This window comes from Sciurus carolinensis, chromosome 1 (assembly GCF_902686445.1).
Source record: "Sciurus carolinensis chromosome 1, mSciCar1.2, whole genome shotgun sequence".
In the NCBI taxonomy this organism is placed as follows: Eukaryota; Metazoa; Chordata; class Mammalia; order Rodentia; family Sciuridae; genus Sciurus; species Sciurus carolinensis.
This window is the reverse complement of record NC_062213.1, coordinates 198,676,164-198,694,147: the sequence shown is the minus strand read 5'-3', so window position 1 is coordinate 198,694,147 and position 17,984 is coordinate 198,676,164. Positions and strand designations below refer to the sequence as shown.

The window sequence follows — 17,984 nt, the reverse complement described above, 5'->3', positions numbered from 1 at the left end:
AGGCTACAGGCAGGAGGACCAAAGGGGCCCCAGGGCAGGAGGACGGCGGCCTCTGTGGGGTGCTGGGCCGGAGCTCGGTGCCCACCTAGTCCTGTACACAGGGCTCTGCAAGTCGGGTGGAGCAGCACGGCACTTGCCCGCCTCGAGTCAGGGCCATCTGCTGGCCACAGGCCGGGACCCCTCAGATGGAGGACCTCTGCTGAGGCAGCGCAAAGTAGGGTCAGTTGTGTGGGCCTTGGGGTCAGATGAGGCTGTGGGGCTTCAGGCAATTGGCTTAACCACTCTGAGCCGGCTCAGGCCAGAAGCTTCCAGAGCCCATGAGTTCCCACTCCCACCACCTCCACAGTTCACCTTGGAAACCCTCCTCTGCTCTCCAGGGAGGGGGTGCAGGCCTGGGGACTCTGGGGGGAGGGGTGCAGGCCTGGGGCCTCTGGAGAGAGGCAGCAGAGGCCTGGGGACTCTGGGGAGAGGGGTGGAGGCCAGCCTGCAGTCGGGGCTGCCCTGAGCCCGCTCCATTCCAGGGCCCAGTGCTGAGGGGAGGAAGGCTGGAGGGAGCAGAGCCTGCCGTGCAGAGACGGGACACTGTCTGAGTTGGTTCTCTGAGACTTGATCCTCATGGCGCACGACTGGCCTCTTGAAGTGTACTCGCCGCTGGTTTTCAGATCACACAGTGTCCACGTCCAGCAGAGCCAATGTGAGGGACTGCCATTACCTCACAAAGCGCCACCAACTTCAGCGTCACCCCATGACCCACCCAGCCCAGGCCAGGGGCACGGTCCATTTCCTTTCTCTCTCCCTGGAGTCCCTTCTTCAGGATGTTCTGTGTGAATGGCGTCACATGACATGGCCTTTAGCTTCTCTGGCTCAGCGTGGTAATGTCGAGGCCCCTCCGTGGTGCCGTAGGCTCGGTCCCTCCATTAAGTGGCATTTCACTGCTGGTTCCAACCAGTGGTGTCCCCCATCCACGCTGCATGCTGGGATCGCTTCTTCCTGTTTGGTTTCTGTGAATGGTGTGCGGTGGACATTTGTGTGCAAGCTCTTGTGCAGACCTGTTTATGTTGCTCTTGAGTGTATGCCAAGGGGTAGAATTTGGGGGTCATGCGGTGACTTATTTGGTCCTTTTAAGGAACCACCAGACTGTTTTCCAGAGCCACACCCACTATACCTGCCAGCAGCGGGTGAGGGTTCCAGTGTCCTGGGTCCTTGCCAACACTTGTTACTGTCTTCTTACTGTTAGCCCTTCTAGTGAAGGGGGTGCCGTGCATTGTGGTTTTGATTTGTGTTTCCCAAGTAACTAATGACGCCAAGCACCTTTTCTTGTCCTTATTGGCCATTTCTTGGGGAACTCTCTGTTTAGATTCTCCACATGCACGTTAAACGGGTTGTGAGCGGTATTTACATGTTCCAGATTAATTCCCTTATTGGACGTAGGGTTTGCACCTGTGGGTCGTCTCTCGATTTCTCAGATGCGCAGTTTTTCATGTTGACAGAGCCCCATTTCTCTCCTCTGTTGCTGTCGCCCAGGCTTTGGTGTCTTGTCTTACAAGTTTTTAATCAAAGTCTTCTCCCTGGGGGAGACACGACGTGACTGGGGCCTCCTGGACTGGGCTGCGTTGTTCTGGGGGGCTCGGAGTGGCCTGGGGGTCCCCATGGTCAGCGGTTTGGGTCCCTTCTGCCTCCGGGGCCGCGGAGTCCAGAGCTCCTGGGGCTCTTTACGCGGGGACCCGCCAGCTCAGGCTGGGAAGGGCCTCAGCGGGGGCCTGGGCCGGGGAGTCCCGCAGGTGAGCGAGGACTCTGCGCCCTGGGGATGCGGCACGAGAGGGGCCGGCAGAGACACCTCCGCGCCCGAGCCCCGTTCTCTCACCTGCTAGAGCGGCGCAGGGAGAGCCGGTCCCGGGAGCTCACGCGCTTCTCTGCCCGCAGCCATGAAGGCCGATCGCAAGCGCTTGAAGGGCGAGAAGACAGACCTGGTGAGCCAGATGCAGCAGCTGTACGCCACGCTGGAGAGCCGCGAGGAGCAGCTGCGCGACTTCATCCGCAACTACGAGCAGCACCGCAAGGTGGGCCCGCCCCTCCCGTCCAGCAGGGGCCCGGCTGCCCCAGAGCCCAGCATGGCCGGGCGGCTCCTGGGTGTGCAGCAGGGCCTGGGCGCTAGAGGAGACCACACAGCCCTGGTCGCAGCCCCGGGTCACCGGAACTCAGGACCCAGCTGCTTCAGATCCCCGCTCCCGTGTGTGTGCCCCCCCAGGGCACCCCGTGTATCCTCTCAGACCCTCGGTTTCCTCATCTGCAGAGGTGCCGTGCGGATTCTGAGGTGATAATGCCAAGGCCTTGGCACAGTCCCCAGCCCACGATAAGCACTCAGTGAACATGAGCTGTGCCTCTTAGTGAGTTCACTGGTCTAAAAGTGTGAGGAGAGCGGCTTGGGAGGCCAAGGCAGGAGGATGGAGAGTTCAAAGGCAGCCTCAGCCATGGTGAGGCGCTAAGGGACTCAGTGAGACGCTATCTCCAGATAAAATACAGAATAGGGCTGGGGGTGTGGCTCGGCATCCAGTGTCCCTGAGTTCAGTTCTCAGTACCCCCCCACAAAAGTGTGAGGAGCAAGACCAGGAGCCCCTGTGAGGCAGCAGGAACTCCGCCTGCTGGGAGGGAGGCGTGGAGGGCTTCCCAGAGGCGGCGACACAGGAGTTGGGCTCTGGGATGAGTAGGAGCTCGTGGGTCAGATCACGGAGGGATTTGGTGCAGCAAATCTCTATACGGCCTAGGCCGTGTGACGTGCCCCAAAGGACGGTGGGACTTGGAGCCAGCCCCCGCCCGCAGCTTCCCTGCAGCGAGCTGCTGACTTGGTGTTCAGGGAAACTGCTCTGCAGGCGTGACTCCAGGGCGAGTGTGACCACGTGAGCCACCGGGCTGGGCGGAGGTGCCTCCGCCGCTCTTGGAACATCAGTGGTGGAAGGTCAGCCGGAGGGGTCCAGTCGGCTGTGGCTGAGAGGCCGGATGTCCCCACGCTTTGTCCCACATCCACCCTGGTCTTCACCAGTGACACTCACTGCCACCTCCTGGGACCACAGGTCACTTTTGCCCCATGACGAAACCCCCAGAGAGATCCTGGCTGGGCCGCCCACAGCCCACTGCCCCCCCGGTGCTGTCCCTTCCCTGCTGGCTGTGTCACCGCTGCCAGCACTGGACGAGCCGGGTCCCTTCAGACTCGGCCCCCGGGCTCCATGCCGGCCTGACCCTGGGCGCACAGGGAGCCGGCACAGGCCTGTGCCCCCCACCTCTGCGGAGGGCCCGTGGCTCGGGCTGGGAGGCAGCCGGCCGGGAGCCCCAGGTCCAGCTCCACACCCCGTCGGCACCGCTGCCCGTGCGGTGTCCGGTCCCCAGGCGCCAGAACGTTCAGACGGACAAAGGCAGAGCGTCCACCTCCCCAGGGGCCGGTGAAGAGGCCTCGGCTGCCCCTGAGCAGTGACTCTGAGAGCCTAAGACCCACAAGCCAACAGCAAGTGCTTCACTGCGTCGCCTGGTGACATGTGCCACTGTGCTGCATGGTGACACGTGCCACTGTGCTGCATGGTGACACGTGCCGTCTGCTCGTGACGTCGCTCTCTTTTGGCATCAAGCCCCCGAGACACTGCGCCCACCGGCCACAGGTGGTGACCCCCCAGCAGGGCTCCCGGCCTCGTGAGTCAGCCTCACAGGCCCCTCCAGGTTCACTCAGGAAAATGGAATTTGGAAAACACCCGGTTTTTTAAATTGGTCTCGCTCCTGTTCCCAAGGGAGTCCCTGCCGCCCGCGGGGCAAAGCAGCATGAGGACGACCTTCAGTCCCCGCTGGGCCTGCCCAGTTTTGCAGGTGGGAGGACGGAGGTTCTGGAGGGTCATGTGACAAGCCAAGGCCACAACTTAGGGCTTTGGAAGATGCCGAGGCCAGTCTGGCTGTCCGGCCTCTTCCAAGGTCACGTTTGTGTGCAAAATGAACGTCCCTGGGGACAGGATGAGAGACCCGCAGTGGGCTGCTGTCCCCTCGGCCCGCCACCCAGCCTGCCCTGGGGACCACTCCTGCGGCTTGCAGGCTCAGCCAGGGAAGGTAGCAGGACCCCGGCCAGGCTGCTGGGGAGGCAGGGACGGCACCCGCACGGCTGCCGAGAACAGGGCCCGGTCCGCCCAGAAAGTTCCCAGAGTTGCAGCATGCAGGGCGGCCGTGCCGGACGCACACGCCCTGTCCCCTCAGCACAGCTGAGAGGGGACTCGGGACTCTCCACAAGGCAGGGACTCTCTTGGAGGGACTCTCCTCCAGCCGGGGAGGTTCTCACCATAGGCCAGGCGGCCAGGCCTGGGGTGGGACACAGGGTGATCTTGATGATGAGGTCACATTGGAAACAGGCCTCCTCCCTCCAACTGCCATGGTGTCCCCAGCCGACCTTGTCCCTGCAGCCCCTCCCTCTGGCCTCTCCCGTCCTGCTCTGGGGCCCACAAGGACCTCCACTACTGACCTGTCATCCTGGACAGATCCTGCCCTCGGGAATTCCAGCCACCCCGACCCCCGGCAAGTTCCAGATCCCCAGCAGAGGGTCTCTCTCCTGCTGCTGCTTCACCTCAGTTCTCAGCGGGGACTGAAGACATGATTTGAAATCTCTGGGCCTCCACTTGCTTATCTGTGAAATGGGAATGATTATCGTCCCCACCTCTCAGTACAACAGGGCACCCGAAACCCTGTGCTGCAGACACTGCACGGAAGTCGCTGCTGAGCCTGCCCCCCTGCCAGGGAACTGGTCCTAGGGAGGTGGGGTCCCCGTCTTGATAGCACTGTAACCCCTTACTGCCCAACCCAGAGTCCTGGGTCAGCTCATGACAGTGGAACCAGCAGAGATGGAGATAAAAATGATCCCGAGGGTCCTAGTGGGTCCTCCTCCTAATTCAGACAGTCTTAGGCAGCCACTTGAACACCAGATGATTCTCAGGGACGGTCCATTACCCCGGCTGTTCAGCTCCACACTGCCGCAGTGTCCATGCTGTGGGGGCAGGGTCCTTCTGCTTCGTGCCGGCCCGTGGTACCCATGATGCACACTGAGTGACCAGGGTCAGGTGTGAGTCAGGACAGGTTAGAGGGCCCGGGGCTGCTCGTGCACGGTGGCCTGCCTCCGGCCCTGTGCCAGTCTCCAGGCAGATCGGCCCAGCCTCACAGGAACTCCCGAAGTCCATGAGGATCATGGGTGGGGAAACCGAGGCGGGGCTCAGCGACGGCAGAGCCAGGATTTGGCCGGTTTCCTCTCTCAGCCACAGAGAAAGTCCACTTCCTCCTCTGCCTCCTAGCTGCTCACATCTGGAAGCCAGGCCTTCAGCACAGGCTTGTCAGACAGGGCAGGGTGGTGGCCACTCTCCACGGCCCTGGGCTACACGGAGACCTCGGTTTTGCTATGGACTTGGTGACCGAGGTGGTCCGGCTCCCCTCTGGGACCACCCTCCCAGGAAGGACACCTGCTGTCCTGAACGGGCCTCAGCCAACAGGGCAGAGCCCCCTTGAGGCAGCCGCTCCTGCTGCTGGCTTTGCCTGAGGGCTGGCTGGGGACTGTCCAAAGGGGGAGCCGGGACGGGGCAGAGGCTGCTGCCTTCAGAGGGTGAGGGAAAGTTTGTCCTGTCTCCGCCCCATCAGCTGTGACCTAGCAGGGTGGTGGCAGGACCCTGTGACACCCAGCCCAGTCCAGGTTGCAGGCACCTCCTCTCACTGCCCGCTTTCTCCGGCACACGTCTTACCAAACCTCAGGGCACAGCGCCCACGCCCCTGGCAGGCACGCGAGCTCCTGCCGGGCTCTGGGAACGCGGGCATTTCCTTGTGCGGAGGCTCTCAGGCTTCCCGGGTATGTGGGGGGAAGTATCAGCCCCGCCTTATGGATGGAGAAGCACAGACCCAGTGAGGGGCAGCCACCTGCCCAGGACAGTTATTTCCTCCTGTGGTCACTTACTCATTTGCTCCTCCGTTCCTGGAAAACACTCACTGGGCGTCCGGCAGGGTTCGGCTGTTCTGGGCTCCCGGCTGGTGCGTGGCAGGACTCGAACCCGGCGCTTCCCACGGCAGAGCTGGTGGTAGTCTCGTGCCCGGGCCTCCCCGCTTCTCTGCCCATCTAGGGTCCAGCCCCCAACAGTCCACAGGGCCAGGAGGGCTCCACCCTGGTTGTGACCCGTGCGCCCTCTCTGGCTCTGCCCCCCCAGGAGAGCGAGGACGCGGTCAAGGCCCTGGCCAAGGAGAAGGACCTGCTGGAACGGGAGAAGTGGGAGCTGCGGCGCCAGGCCAAGGAGGCCACCGACCACGCCGCGGCCCTGCGCGCCCAGCTGGACCTCAAGGACAACCGCATGAAGGAGCTGGAGGCCGAGCTGGCCATGGTGAGTACTGCCCCCGGGGCGGCGGCGGCCCGAGGGATGGACCCGCAGCCAGGGCCAGGCAGCTGGCGGTGTGGCCAGGCAGAGGGAGGGCGCCCCGGGCGAGGCCCCCGGAGCTCCCCAGGACCCGCCCAGCGCCTGGGACCGCCTCGTGCCCATGCGCGACCAGGGGGCGGGGCTTGCAGGCCCTCCCCACCCCACCCCCCGGCGGAAAACCGTATTTTTGTTGTTATTTTGTTGGTTCAGAATATATTTTATTCACATATATGTGATATAAAAGTGAAATACAAATATGAAATATTTTATACATAAAACGTAAATACAAAATAGCATTTATATAAAGTATACTTATATACTACATATAAATGCGTAAAATGTTTGTTTTATAAATATGTCAATCTGTTATAAATCGTATATGAAATACGTATATAATACACAACACCGTCTGTGCGTAGACAGATGGGGCGGCGACCCCGCAGAATCACACAGCGCCGCAGTGCGAGGTTCCCACGTGGTACTTTTCTTTTGGTCTATTTTCTCACGCACGTGCGACAAAGTTAACTTGGGTCATCAAGGGGAAAAAAAAGAAAGATTTTTTTCCTAACCCAAAACAAACCCTTAAAACCAGGCGACCACGTGGTCTGAGAAGGTCCTGCAGCCGTGTGGGGCAGTGGGACCGGGGCCTGCGGCCGCCCGCCTGCCCGTGTTGCCAGCCGCTCGCGGGGCTTCTCTGGGCTGCAGGGCCTTTCCGTGACTGGGCGGGGGTTGGGGTCTTCCCCACAAGGTGACTGAGTAAATCCCAAGACGCAGGCACCAAAGGGACCTTTGAAAGCCACCAAGGCCCTGTAGCCAGGCGGAGGATGTCCAGGGACTCCTGGGGGTGGCCCCACTGGACTCCCTAGACGCCATGGCCTCCTGCTGAGTACCAATGCCAGCTACGCGTGTGCTCATTGTTTTGGGGTCTGGGTTCCAGTCCAGCCCCGTTGCTCCCTAGCTGTGTGACCTTGGTGGGCTTCCTCACCTCTCTGAGCCTCAGTAGCATCAGCAGAAGTAAAAATAATTGCGTGTGCCCCGCGGGGCTCTGGGGAGGGTGTCAGTGAAACAGCGGAAGGTAGCACAGCTCAGTGACCTGGACGGGTGATGGCTTCCTAAGGTCGCTTGCTTCCGGATGAGGCGGTGCGGGCAGGGCGGGCTCCTTGCACGTCCCCCGGGTCTCCTTGTCCAGTGCTGACCCCTCGTGGTGAGGGGCACACAGGCCGGGGAGCACCTGCACCCTGGAGATGCGTGCTGCTGCCCCACCCGCAGCCCAGTGGAAGCCCATCAGATCTCAACGGGGGCGGGTGCAGAACACCCTGTTTTCCCAGGGCTTCCCACACCCTGCCGTGGACAGCGGAGGCGTGGCCCCGGGCACCAGGGTCTCTGTGGGCCGGAAGCCAGCCCAGCCCCTCCCACGTGCCCTGCCGCTCAGTCTGCCTCCTCCTGGATCCCATGGGGCTCTGCGGCTCAGGCAGTGGGGGTCCCCCCGACTCGGGGACCTCTACCCAGCGGCAGAGGAAGGGGCTTCCCCTAGAGCCACGTGGCCCCGGCTTGTTGGCGCCGACTGCAGGGCCCCTCCGTCACTCCCCGCCTACTGCCCAGGGCCCAGTCCTCAGCAGGCCCAGGTTGTAAGCAGCCCAGCGGCTCAGGCTGGCGGGAACCCCGGGGTGTCCTGGAAGTCAGGAAGGGCAGCAAGGCGGAGGGCAGGCTGGGAAGTGGACCCCAGGCAGCCGGGGGGCTGGGGAGCGTCTGCCTGGCCCCTGCTGGGAGATGACCCCGGATGCTGTGTCCTGATTGAATTTGGTCATCAGGAAAAAAAGAAAAACAGAGAGTGTGACCCAGCGCAGGCGTCCCCGTGGCCCGGCTTGGGTCCCTTTTGTACCTCAGCTGGGATGCTGTGGGGACGGGGCGAGAAGCAGCGGCAGCAGAGGAGAGGAGACCCCAAGCTTTATTTTACGCGCGGGCCCAGAGGAAAACAAACTCAGGATCCCCAGCCTGACCGCTGCCTCTCGGCGTTGTAGGTCCCTGGGGTCATCTTGGATCCACCCTATCGCTGGGGCTCTTTCCTCTTAAAAAATCCCCCAAAGCCTGTGCGGGGTCTCAGGGTAAACCGCTCTCGGGACAGAAGCAGCATCTTTCCCAGCCTCTTGGTTTCAGCAGGAAGGCATCAGTGATGATGCAGAAGGTGGGGACCCCGTGAGTGAGGCCCCCCCAGAAAGGTGAGGGGCGGGGCGCTGACCCTCCCCGCGCGGCTCTTCCCATGAGCTTTCCCAGCCTCTCTTCACACCGGGTCTGGTGCTGCCCTCGGTGCCTGGCTGTGGCACCCGTGCTAGGTGATTCTCAGGTACCCTGCTGGGTGCTGGCTGGCAGAGTCCGGCCCGGGCGCTGAGGCTGCTGGGAAGCGGCGCGTTGGGAAGGGGCCCGGTGGTCCGGCCTCTACCATCCTGGAGGCCTCCTTCCTCGGGAGCCCAGGTCACAGGGACCCTGCCCTCCACTGCCCAGGCCTCTGAAGCAGCGGGCAGCTCTCGGTCACCTCTCACGGCGCCAGGCAGGGCTTCTCACCCTGGGCACTGTGGGCACTCGGGCCAGGGGACGTTGCGGTGGGGCTGACCCCTGCGCTGCAGGATGTTGAACACGTCCCTGGTCCCCACCCACCCCGTGCACGTCGTGACAACCCAGAGTCTCCAGACATTGCCACAAGACCCCCAGAGGGTGACGCCACCCACCTGGAGAGCCAGCCGCCCGGAAAGTCAGGTTGTTCCGGAATCAAACCTCCGTGTCCGTCGGAGCCTGGCTGTTCCGGTCAACAGAGGCCCGTTTCAGGCCTGTCCTCTTCTAGCTGTGTGACCTTTGGCCAGAGTCATAACCTCTCTGAGCCCCCGTTCCCTCCCGGATGAAACTGGAACCGTCAAGACCTTCCTCGCAGGCTTAGTGAAGAGACGTGAGACGCTGGGTGAACCGGGGCAGGAGCTGGAGATGTCATTTCCTGAGCCCGTTCTAGACCTGGACCCAACCTGTCCCGACACCCACCAGGATGAGACAGGCTCCTCGTCCGTCATGGGACCTCGAACAAGTCACTTGTACCTGCCCCACACCTCTGGGCCAGGCGCGTCAGGAGCGGGCGCTCAGCTGAGGCAGCCCCCTGCCCACGGGCCGCAGCCCCCTCCAGACCAGGCCCCGCCTGCCCGGCCCTCCCAGCAGCCCCCTGGGCCTGAGCAGGACCCACGGGAGCCCGGTGGTCCGGTGTGGTGCTGCACCTGCTCACCCTGAGGTCTGTGGAGAGGCCCGGCGTCCCCACTGCTTAGGACTCGGCTGCAGAGTCAGCTTGTTCCTTGTGGCACAAGGGAACCGGCCACTCTGCAGCCAGCCACGCAGAGAGCCGCAGGACCAGGAGCCTGGTGTGGCTCCGAGGGTCCCCACCCGGAGACCCTCCCCAGACAAGCTCGCGGCCCTCGAAGACCCGCAGAGGACTCGGCAGGGCTCCCGTGAACCTTCGGCCAGGCACCCTTGGGTGTGGGCAGTGGACACGTGGTGGCCTCCGTCGGCAGACCCTCCAACCCGCCCTGCCCGCCGCAGGGTCTTCCCAGTCTTTGCAGGACGTAGATGATCCCGACCGCACCCGGCGGCCGCCTGTGGACCAGGCGGGTCAGACAGCGTCCCTGGCTCCACGGGAGTCGCCCCGTCTGGCTCCGTGGGGGACAGAAGCGTTGACCTCGGTGCTGGCCTGGATGGAGTCTTCCTACCGTGGCAGCCGCGGGAGGGAGGCCGTTGTCCTCCATCACAAAGATGGGGGCACACGGCCGGCAGGGGAGGGGCCTCTCCTGGGGCCCCACGGCTGGAGCGGAAGGGCCGGTCAGTCCCGGGGTCAGAGGTCAGACTCCACATGGACCCCGGTGAGGACAGGCGTCAGTGTTGGAGGACCTCCTGCCCTTTTGAGATGGCCTCCAGTGAAGCCCCATGTACCCTGGAGGGGGAGGTGACAGAGACGGCGGAGGCTGTCGCAGAGGCGGCCTCCTGGGGAGCCCCTCCCGTCCCACGCACGTGGGGGCAGGATCCTGAGAGCGTGTGGAGGTCTCCGTGGCCTCCCGCCCAGGGGGACTGCCCGCAGGTGGAGTGTGGAATGACCACCCCCACGGTCCTGCAGAGGAGGCCTTGGCTTGTGGGTAGACCCTGTGCAGAACCGGCGGCAGGCTGACTTTGGGGGCCACTAAGGGAGTGGCAGCCAGACAGCATTGCCTCACACTCAGTTCCAGCCTGGCCAGCGCGTGGGGACAGGTGGTGGGTGTGTCCAGACTCCCCTTCCCTCCGCCTGCTGACCGCCCTCTGCGCTTGCTCAGCGAGGGTCCCTGGGGAGCCTCTGCCCGGCTCCCTGACTGACAGGCCGCTCGGGCAGGGGACACCCTGCTTCAGAGGGGCTCCTGGCTCTCGGCGTGGTGGTGAGTGACAGCGAGCCGCAGCCCAGGTGGCCCCAGGGTCACGCCGGCCTGTCCCCGCTCTCTCCCCAGGCCAAGCAGTCCTTAGCCACGCTGACCAAGGACGTCCCCAAGCGACACTCTCTCGCCATGCCGGGCGAGACGGTGCTCAACGGCAACCAGGAGTGGGTGGTGCAGGCGGACCTCCCACTGACCGCGGCCATCCGCCAGAGCCAGCAGACCCTCCTCCACTCACACCCGCCCCACCCTGCAGACCGGCAAGGTGAGTCCGCCCGGCTGGCCGGCCAGCATGGCTTCCGGGCCTTCTCAGGAGGCCACCGTAGCCCTGGGTGGGGCAGCCTCTGTTCACACTGCAGCAACCTGGGGCAGCGCAGGGCAGGGACCGTGGGCTGTCGTCCCTGAAAGGCCAAGAGACGGACTGCAGGCATGGCTGGACTCCGGCTCAAGCAAGCCGGCCCTCTGACCCTTCTTCCCCTCGAGGTCGCTGCCCACTTCCATTCGGCCTCGTTTCTAAAGCTTCTCTTCCTACCAAGTGGCCCAGCAGACTGCCCACGTGGAACGAGTCACTTCTTTTTAAGTGTTTCGTTATCTCTTTGCTCTTTCAGCTGACTTTAAATTCCAGATCTCAAGTCAAAGTTGGAAAGTGGGGAAAAAAAAGAGCGTTTATCTCAGCTCTCGGAATTAGGCAAATCCGTATCTTGCTGGCCATTGTTTTAGCCCGTCTGAACAGTCACACAATCCCAGCAGATGACCCCCATGTGGATGCTGCGTGGAAGGGACAACACTGTTCCAACCACGAGGCTGGAGAGAGAGAAACTCTCTTCTTCCTGCATCCACGTCAGATCCAAAGGAAGAGTCTGCCCGGCTAGCCAGGGCCACACGCCCACCCCTGAGCCCATCACGTTGTCCCAGGAGCTGCAGGTCCCCTACTGGCTAGCCCCTGTCACACAGGCATCCTCTGACAAGTGGCGCAAGCTCCTTGATTGGCAGCTCAGCCACTCCCTGGGCGGGCAGGAAGGCCAGGTGTGAATGTCGCAGGCATTTGCTCCAGACACTCAGCAGGGGACTCAGCAGGGGACCTAGCGTGTGGGCAGCGCCTGCGCCCCCTGCCCAAGGGACAGGCTGCACCTCCTACCCCCCGTCGTGTACCTGGAAGGGCCTGGCTTCGGGCTCTGCCCTCCATGACGGGCTGCCCTCGTGTGACGGGTGCAGCCTGGGACGACAGCTGGCAGCAGCCGGGGGCCTCGCCCTCTGGGCCTTGCGCACCCTATGCAGAGCCGGCAGGAGCCACGCTGCACAGCCCCGCCCCAGGGCTGGCCGTCAGTCAGGGAGGAGCCGAGGGTCCTGCCGTTCCCTGGGGTGAGAGCAGGTGGGTCCTTGGTCGAGGGGCACCGGCCCAGGATCCACACCATGGGGTCCAGATTGGGCCCTGCCGCTTACTAGGGACAGGACCATGACCTGGGCCAGGGTCCTCAGCGTCCTTATGTGTAACCGGAGTGCAGGTTCCTGGTGACAGTGGCTCTTCAATGTCTTTGCCAAACTCGGGGTGTCATGAAGGTGGGATGTACAGCATTGGCAGAAGGGGCCGGGGTGACCGGTAGCTGCCGTTCTCCCCGGCAGGGCCTTCGGCATGACTGACAGGTGACCGCAGGACTTTTAGAACCCCGAGAGAGTAAGCTAATTCCGAGTCCTCCCTCCACCCAAGGGGGACAGCGCCCTCCTTTACTGTCTGACCCAAGGAGGGGCGACTTGGGGGGCGGGGGGCTCTGACCTGTGAAGCCGAAACCCAGAGCTGAAAGAGCGTCTTAGGAATCTGCTCTGGTCCCCGAGAGGGTGGCCCTCGTGCCGTCTCACGGCCCAGGAGCACAGCCAGCTCCCCTGGTTCAGGGCGGCGCTGGGAGCGTGGGCCACCGGGTGTGACCGCAGCTGGCAGTGACCAGGGAAGGCTGGACAGCAGCCGTTCTGCCCTCTGGCCCTGCCTTGCTGCAGCCTAGGTCTCTCCCCAGCTCTGTCCCCAGGTCCTCTCCGCTCTCCTGTACCGGAGCACTCCCGACCCCACCCTGCGATCGCAGGTGCCTGTGCCCGGCACTGTAGCAGGAGTGTCACCCAGACAGCCACTCAGGGATGACTGCCACCATCATCCCCATCTTACAGCCTGACAGGACTGGCCCAGGGAGGGTGGAAAGCATGCCCAGGGCCCCACAGCCTGGAGGTGAACTTACTAGATGAGAGCAGATGCGTGTCCCGCGCCTCAGCACCCTCCAGTTAGGCATGTAGTGGTCGTGGTGGCAAGGACTGTCTTTTGGGAATGGCAGCAGCACATAGTAGGCACTCAAGTGAACAGGAAACCCTCTCTCCATGCAGCCTCAGCACCCGCAGAGGGGACAGTGATCTGCTGGGTGCCTGAGGGGCTCCCAGCTGTAGCTCCTGAGCTGGATCTTTCATGCCACCACTGTGTAGGGAGCACCTACTGTGTGCAGGCAGTCTGAGCTCTGGGATTGGACATGGATAAGCCACCCATGCGCCTGTGCGCAAGGAACTGACATCGTCAGCTGAATACCCAGGGCCAACAATGCCCACCACTGGACTTGGCGCTGTGAGAGAGGACAGCAGAAAGCAGTTGGTGTCGTGGGGGAAGATGGTGCAGGGAGAAATGGCCATTGGGGACTCTCTAGGGAATGACTGGCAGGGCACCTGAGAGGCAGCGGAACAGCAGAGGCTGAGGCAGCAGGCAGACAGGGACTCTGAGGCCAGGGCAGAAGGACAACATGACCAGAAAACAGTGACCCTGAAAGGGCAAGCCCCGGAGCCCAGGCTGCGGGGGGACAGGGTCTCCACACCTGAGGCCCAGAGACGGGGAGGGAGATGTGTGTTACCCCAGAGCGGCGAGATGCCTGTGGCTCTGGCCGTAGTGGGAGGAGTGGAGGCAGGGAGGCCCAGACTTGCGGAGACAGCAGTTCCCCTGGGTGGGAGAAAAAGTGGATTGTTCGGGGCTGTCTCAGAGGCACCCAGGTTGTCAGATGTAGGGGTGGGAAGAGAACTTGGTGGCCTCCAGGTTTCTGGGGTGTGGTGTGGAGCAGCCATTGAGGTGGCACTGGGTCTGGGACCATGCGGGTGAGACTCCCAGCCGCCTCCTGCCTCAGGTGAGCGGAAGCAGGATCAGAGTGGGTGGGAACAGGAGGCCGTGGGAGGGGGAGGAGCCAGGCGAGACCCCGCCCACCCTGGACCTCCCGGGCCATCTGCGTGGTGGGGTGCGGGGCCCCGCCTGCAGGCGCGCAGGCCTGCCGGCCGCCCTCCACCCTCACTCACCAGCCCCCCTGCCTTCCAGCCGTCAGAGTGAGCCCCTGCCACTCCCGGCAGCCCTCCGTCATCTCCGACGCGTCGGCTGCCGAAGGTGACCGGTCGTCCACGCCCAGCGACATCAACTCCCCCCGGCACCGGACTCACTCCCTCTGCAACGTAAGGCCAGCCGCCGGGGGCCGGGCCCTGGGCCTGCCCAGCCGGGAGCGGGCGGGGCGCAGCCGCTGTTTCCTCTCGTCCACCCAGGGAACGGCGGCAAGAAGTGGTGGATGTGGGGAGAGAGGAATGAGGCCGTTTGCTCCTTGTGTCCGGGAGGGTGAGGAAACCCAGAGGAAGGCAGGCCCGGGTCGGCCGCAGGGTCTGTGCAGCCTGGAATTCATCCCTTGGGCCCGGTCGGGTGGGCCTGCCTGGGGCCAGGGGCTTCCCTTCCAGATCTTGCTCTCCAGAACGCAGGGCCTCACCAGAACACCTGGTCCCGAGCACCAGCTCCTCCTTCACCCAGGAATGGAGCCAGACTCTTTAGGTGCTTTTGTTTTGTTTTTGAGTTTCCAATAGTTTGAGCATGCATTGCCTCTGGAGGGGCATCCCATGAATTTGTTCTAAGTTTGTTTAACTTGTTTAATCACTTTTGACTGCATACTGGGCCCAAGTTCCTAAATACCTCTTGATGGTGCGACAGGCATGTGGGCTCTGTTAGTCTGCTTTCTATTACTATAACAAAATACCTGAGGCTGGGTAACATAAAGAAAAGAGGTTTATTTAGCTCAGTTTTGGAGGTTTGAAAGTCCACATAGCTTGAGGCCAGCTCCATCAAGGGCCCTCCATCTGCATCGCATCATGGCTGATGGCATCAGGCAGGAGCACATGCAAGAGGGAGTTCAGGGTCCTGAGGCAGAGAGCCAGAGGGCAGGGAGGGGTCAGTCTTGCTTTTTTGTGATAACTCTCAAGAGAGCAGGGCCTCAAGGACTCCCACTAGCCTCCACCTCTTAAAGGTGCCATGACCTCATACATCACCACACTGGGGACCAAGCTGGCACTCAAACCATATCCCTAGGACACCAGTGTCCCAAGCCCGAAGGGCTAAATGAAGCGGGTCCATCATCTTAGGACCATCAGAAGCCACCTGGGACTCTACCGTGAAACAGCAGGTCAGGGTGTGGGGACCACTTGGAATTTTTGTTCCTTCACACATTTGTAACACAGAGAGCCCCCTGCCCTGTCCTAAGACAGACACCATGGGGTGAGGTCTCCAAATGCACAGGAAAGCTTTTTCAAAAACTCAGTGTTGCTTTATTAATCAACAAAACTTAAATGAGGCAGACACGTCAGGACACCAAGGCAGAAACTGTGGCGATGGCTTGTCCCCTGGAGAACGGGCGCTTGGCCTGAGAGGCTCTGGGAACTCAGAAGCCAGCGCGGACGGTGCTGGTGGGACAGCAGTTTATGAAGACCGGTGCCTTTCCTGCTTAGAGGGATCATGGTGGAGAAGGGTCTTCTCAATCCACCATAAGAATGGAAAGCACTTTAAAAATGGAAACTAAAACCGAGCTGGCTGGGCCTGAGGAGCAGGCGGGGGGCAGCGAGCAGCCGGCATGCTCGGGACGTGGGGCTGGGACTCCTTCTGCTGGGCCTACAGGAAGCAGTGTGTGCTTCTCTTGTCCCCAGAGAGAGTCCTGGTGACAGGCTGTCTTGAGTGACAGAGCCAAGGCCCGGAAGGCGGGGCATTCAAAGGGCCCGTGGCTTCCACTCTCTGGAGCCCCGTGGAGTCACGCCTAGAGCCAGTGCCCGTCCTTACACACAGGGAGAGAGGCCCCGCCTCCAGCCAGATGCCTGGCAGGTGCCACCACCTCATACGCCACACTGGGACCAAGCCACTTCCTGGCTGAGAACACCTTCCCCCAGGCTGGGCCCAGGGAGACTGCAGCATGTCCGCTCCCTGGGGTCTCTTGACGACGCTGGGCCCCCAGCCTCCTGCACTGCTCGCCTGGACACGTCTGCCCCTAGCGATGGCAGTTCCAGCACATGGATGTCCAGGCTCACCTTGCTCGGGGCCCTGATGCCGGCATGGACAGGCACATAGAAAGCTTGGAACCCGAAAATAGCTCCAGGTCACCTCTGTGCCCCTTGACCTGGCATCAGAAGGACAGTCGGGACCAAGGACCGCCTGTCCTCCCCCACTGACTTAGAGGCAGGGACTTGGAGGGCTTGGAGAAGACGGAGGGACGTTGGCCCAAGTGACACAGCCTTGGTCCTTCATGGGCTTATCCCTGGCAGCCTCGAGACGAGTCCCCGTCAGACCGTGGCCATGACTTTAATGAAGCACATGATCATTTGCCCCAGGCAGAGCAGGTGGATCCGGGGTGTAGTGAAGGCTTTTGCACATCCAAACTGAAAAGTCTCCCCTGCGCACCTCAAGCAAGGCTGGTAACTGGAAATGTCCTCCCTGCCCTTCCCCAGGGAGGAAGGAAGGGCTCAGACCCTGTGGGTAGACCCAGGGCTGGGTGTGCAGTTGCCCGCAGGGAGCACTGACCCAGGAATAAGACCGTCCCAAGTAGGAGGCGTAGCTGTGCTTGTCATTAGGCCCATCGCACTGAACAGTCAGGGGCCGCTCCTTGTATCTGTAAATTGGACCAGTCCCCAGCCACCCCTTGCAAAAGAGGTGGGTCCTTAGTGGGGGGAAGCTAGCAGCTACCTTGTCTCCTAAGTCTGTTTCCGTCCCCCAATTCTTTGTCACCAAGCTTTTTATATAAAAGTAGATTTCTTTATGAAAACCACCAAGTAGGTGCAGGGGACCAATCAGGATGGGACCGTGGACGCCCTTGCGCAGCTGATTTGTTGGTCAGGGGTGTTGGGGGTTGAAGAGGCCAGAGTGGGTGGGAGAACACAAAGGCCTCTGGTGGGGACCCCCAGTCCAGGCCCCATCAGTAAGCCACCCGGGAGGGTCAGCTCAGGAGGTGGGGGGCGGGCTCCGCACTCCAGGGGCAGGGCAGTCCCTGGGGGTCTCTTCTCCCAGGAAGGTCCCCACGGGCCCCCTGAGCCCTCCCCTGTCACCTGTCCCTGCCATTTCATCCTCCTCTTCTCCTTTGGCTGCAGGGCGACAGTCCCGGCCCAGTTCAGAAGAATCTGCACAACCCTATTGTACAGGTAGGCATGGCTTCCCTGGCCACCGGGTCCCCTCCCTCCCTCCTGACCGTGACCTCATCCCTCACTGCCCTGGGCTGGCGTTCATCCCCGATGCCATTCTTGGGCTTCCAAAACGGAGCCACTCTGAGTCTCATGGGGGTTGGCACCTGGACGGCCTCTTCCGTGTCCCCGCCAGACCTGCAGACCTGCTGTGCACCCAGCATCCCTGTGTCCTGCTGCCCTGGCCAGCATCTTCCCCTGGCAGCCAAGTTTTTAAGACTGTGGGCTCTTTGGGCCTTTTGCTGCTGGACACTGTGTCCATTTTTAGTTTCAACATTATGTCATCAGAGGGGGACAGGGCCACAAGGAAAACAATCTGAACTTGAGGGTCAGCAGGGGCCTCTGAGGTCCCCTCTCTGGTCCTGTGGTTCCCGCGTGCTGCCCATCTGCAGGGGTCCTGTAGGGCCCGGGTCCGTCTCCACCCGCCCCTTTCGTGGACACGTCCACACAGTCCGTGTAGGATGCCCTTGGCTGTCTGCAAGCCTTCTGCAGACCCACTCCAGCCCTGCAATTGTCCCAGGAGCTGGTCACCACCCTGTCACCGTCATTCACACCGCCATCCCCACATCAGAGATGAGAAAACTGGGCTCAAAGAGGCGGGGCGCTCCCCGTGGTTCCAAAGGGAGGGACAAAATCAGGACCCGCCCACCTCCCC

At 62.3% G+C, this 17,984-nt stretch overlaps 1 protein-coding gene across 6 annotated transcripts in view; it reads left to right on the top strand.

Moving 5' to 3' along the window:
• The window catches only part of Kazn (kazrin, periplakin interacting protein), a 1,015,267-nt gene that overhangs the window by 961,081 nt on the left and 36,202 nt on the right, over positions 1-17,984 (top strand). For 4 of the 6 annotated variants that reach the window (XM_047558680.1, XM_047558689.1, XM_047558696.1 and 1 more), the window contains 5 exons: positions 1,924-2,060; positions 6,210-6,380; positions 10,919-11,108; positions 14,175-14,305; positions 17,240-17,290. In XM_047558680.1, coding sequence (XP_047414636.1) covers positions 1,924-2,060; positions 6,210-6,380; positions 10,919-11,108; positions 14,175-14,305; positions 17,240-17,290 — 680 coding nt within the window. The remainder of the gene's footprint in view (positions 1-1,923; positions 2,061-6,209; positions 6,381-10,918; positions 11,109-14,174; positions 14,306-17,239; positions 17,291-17,984) is intronic. The other 2 variants (XR_007109512.1, XM_047558704.1) reach the window with 1 other exon arrangement.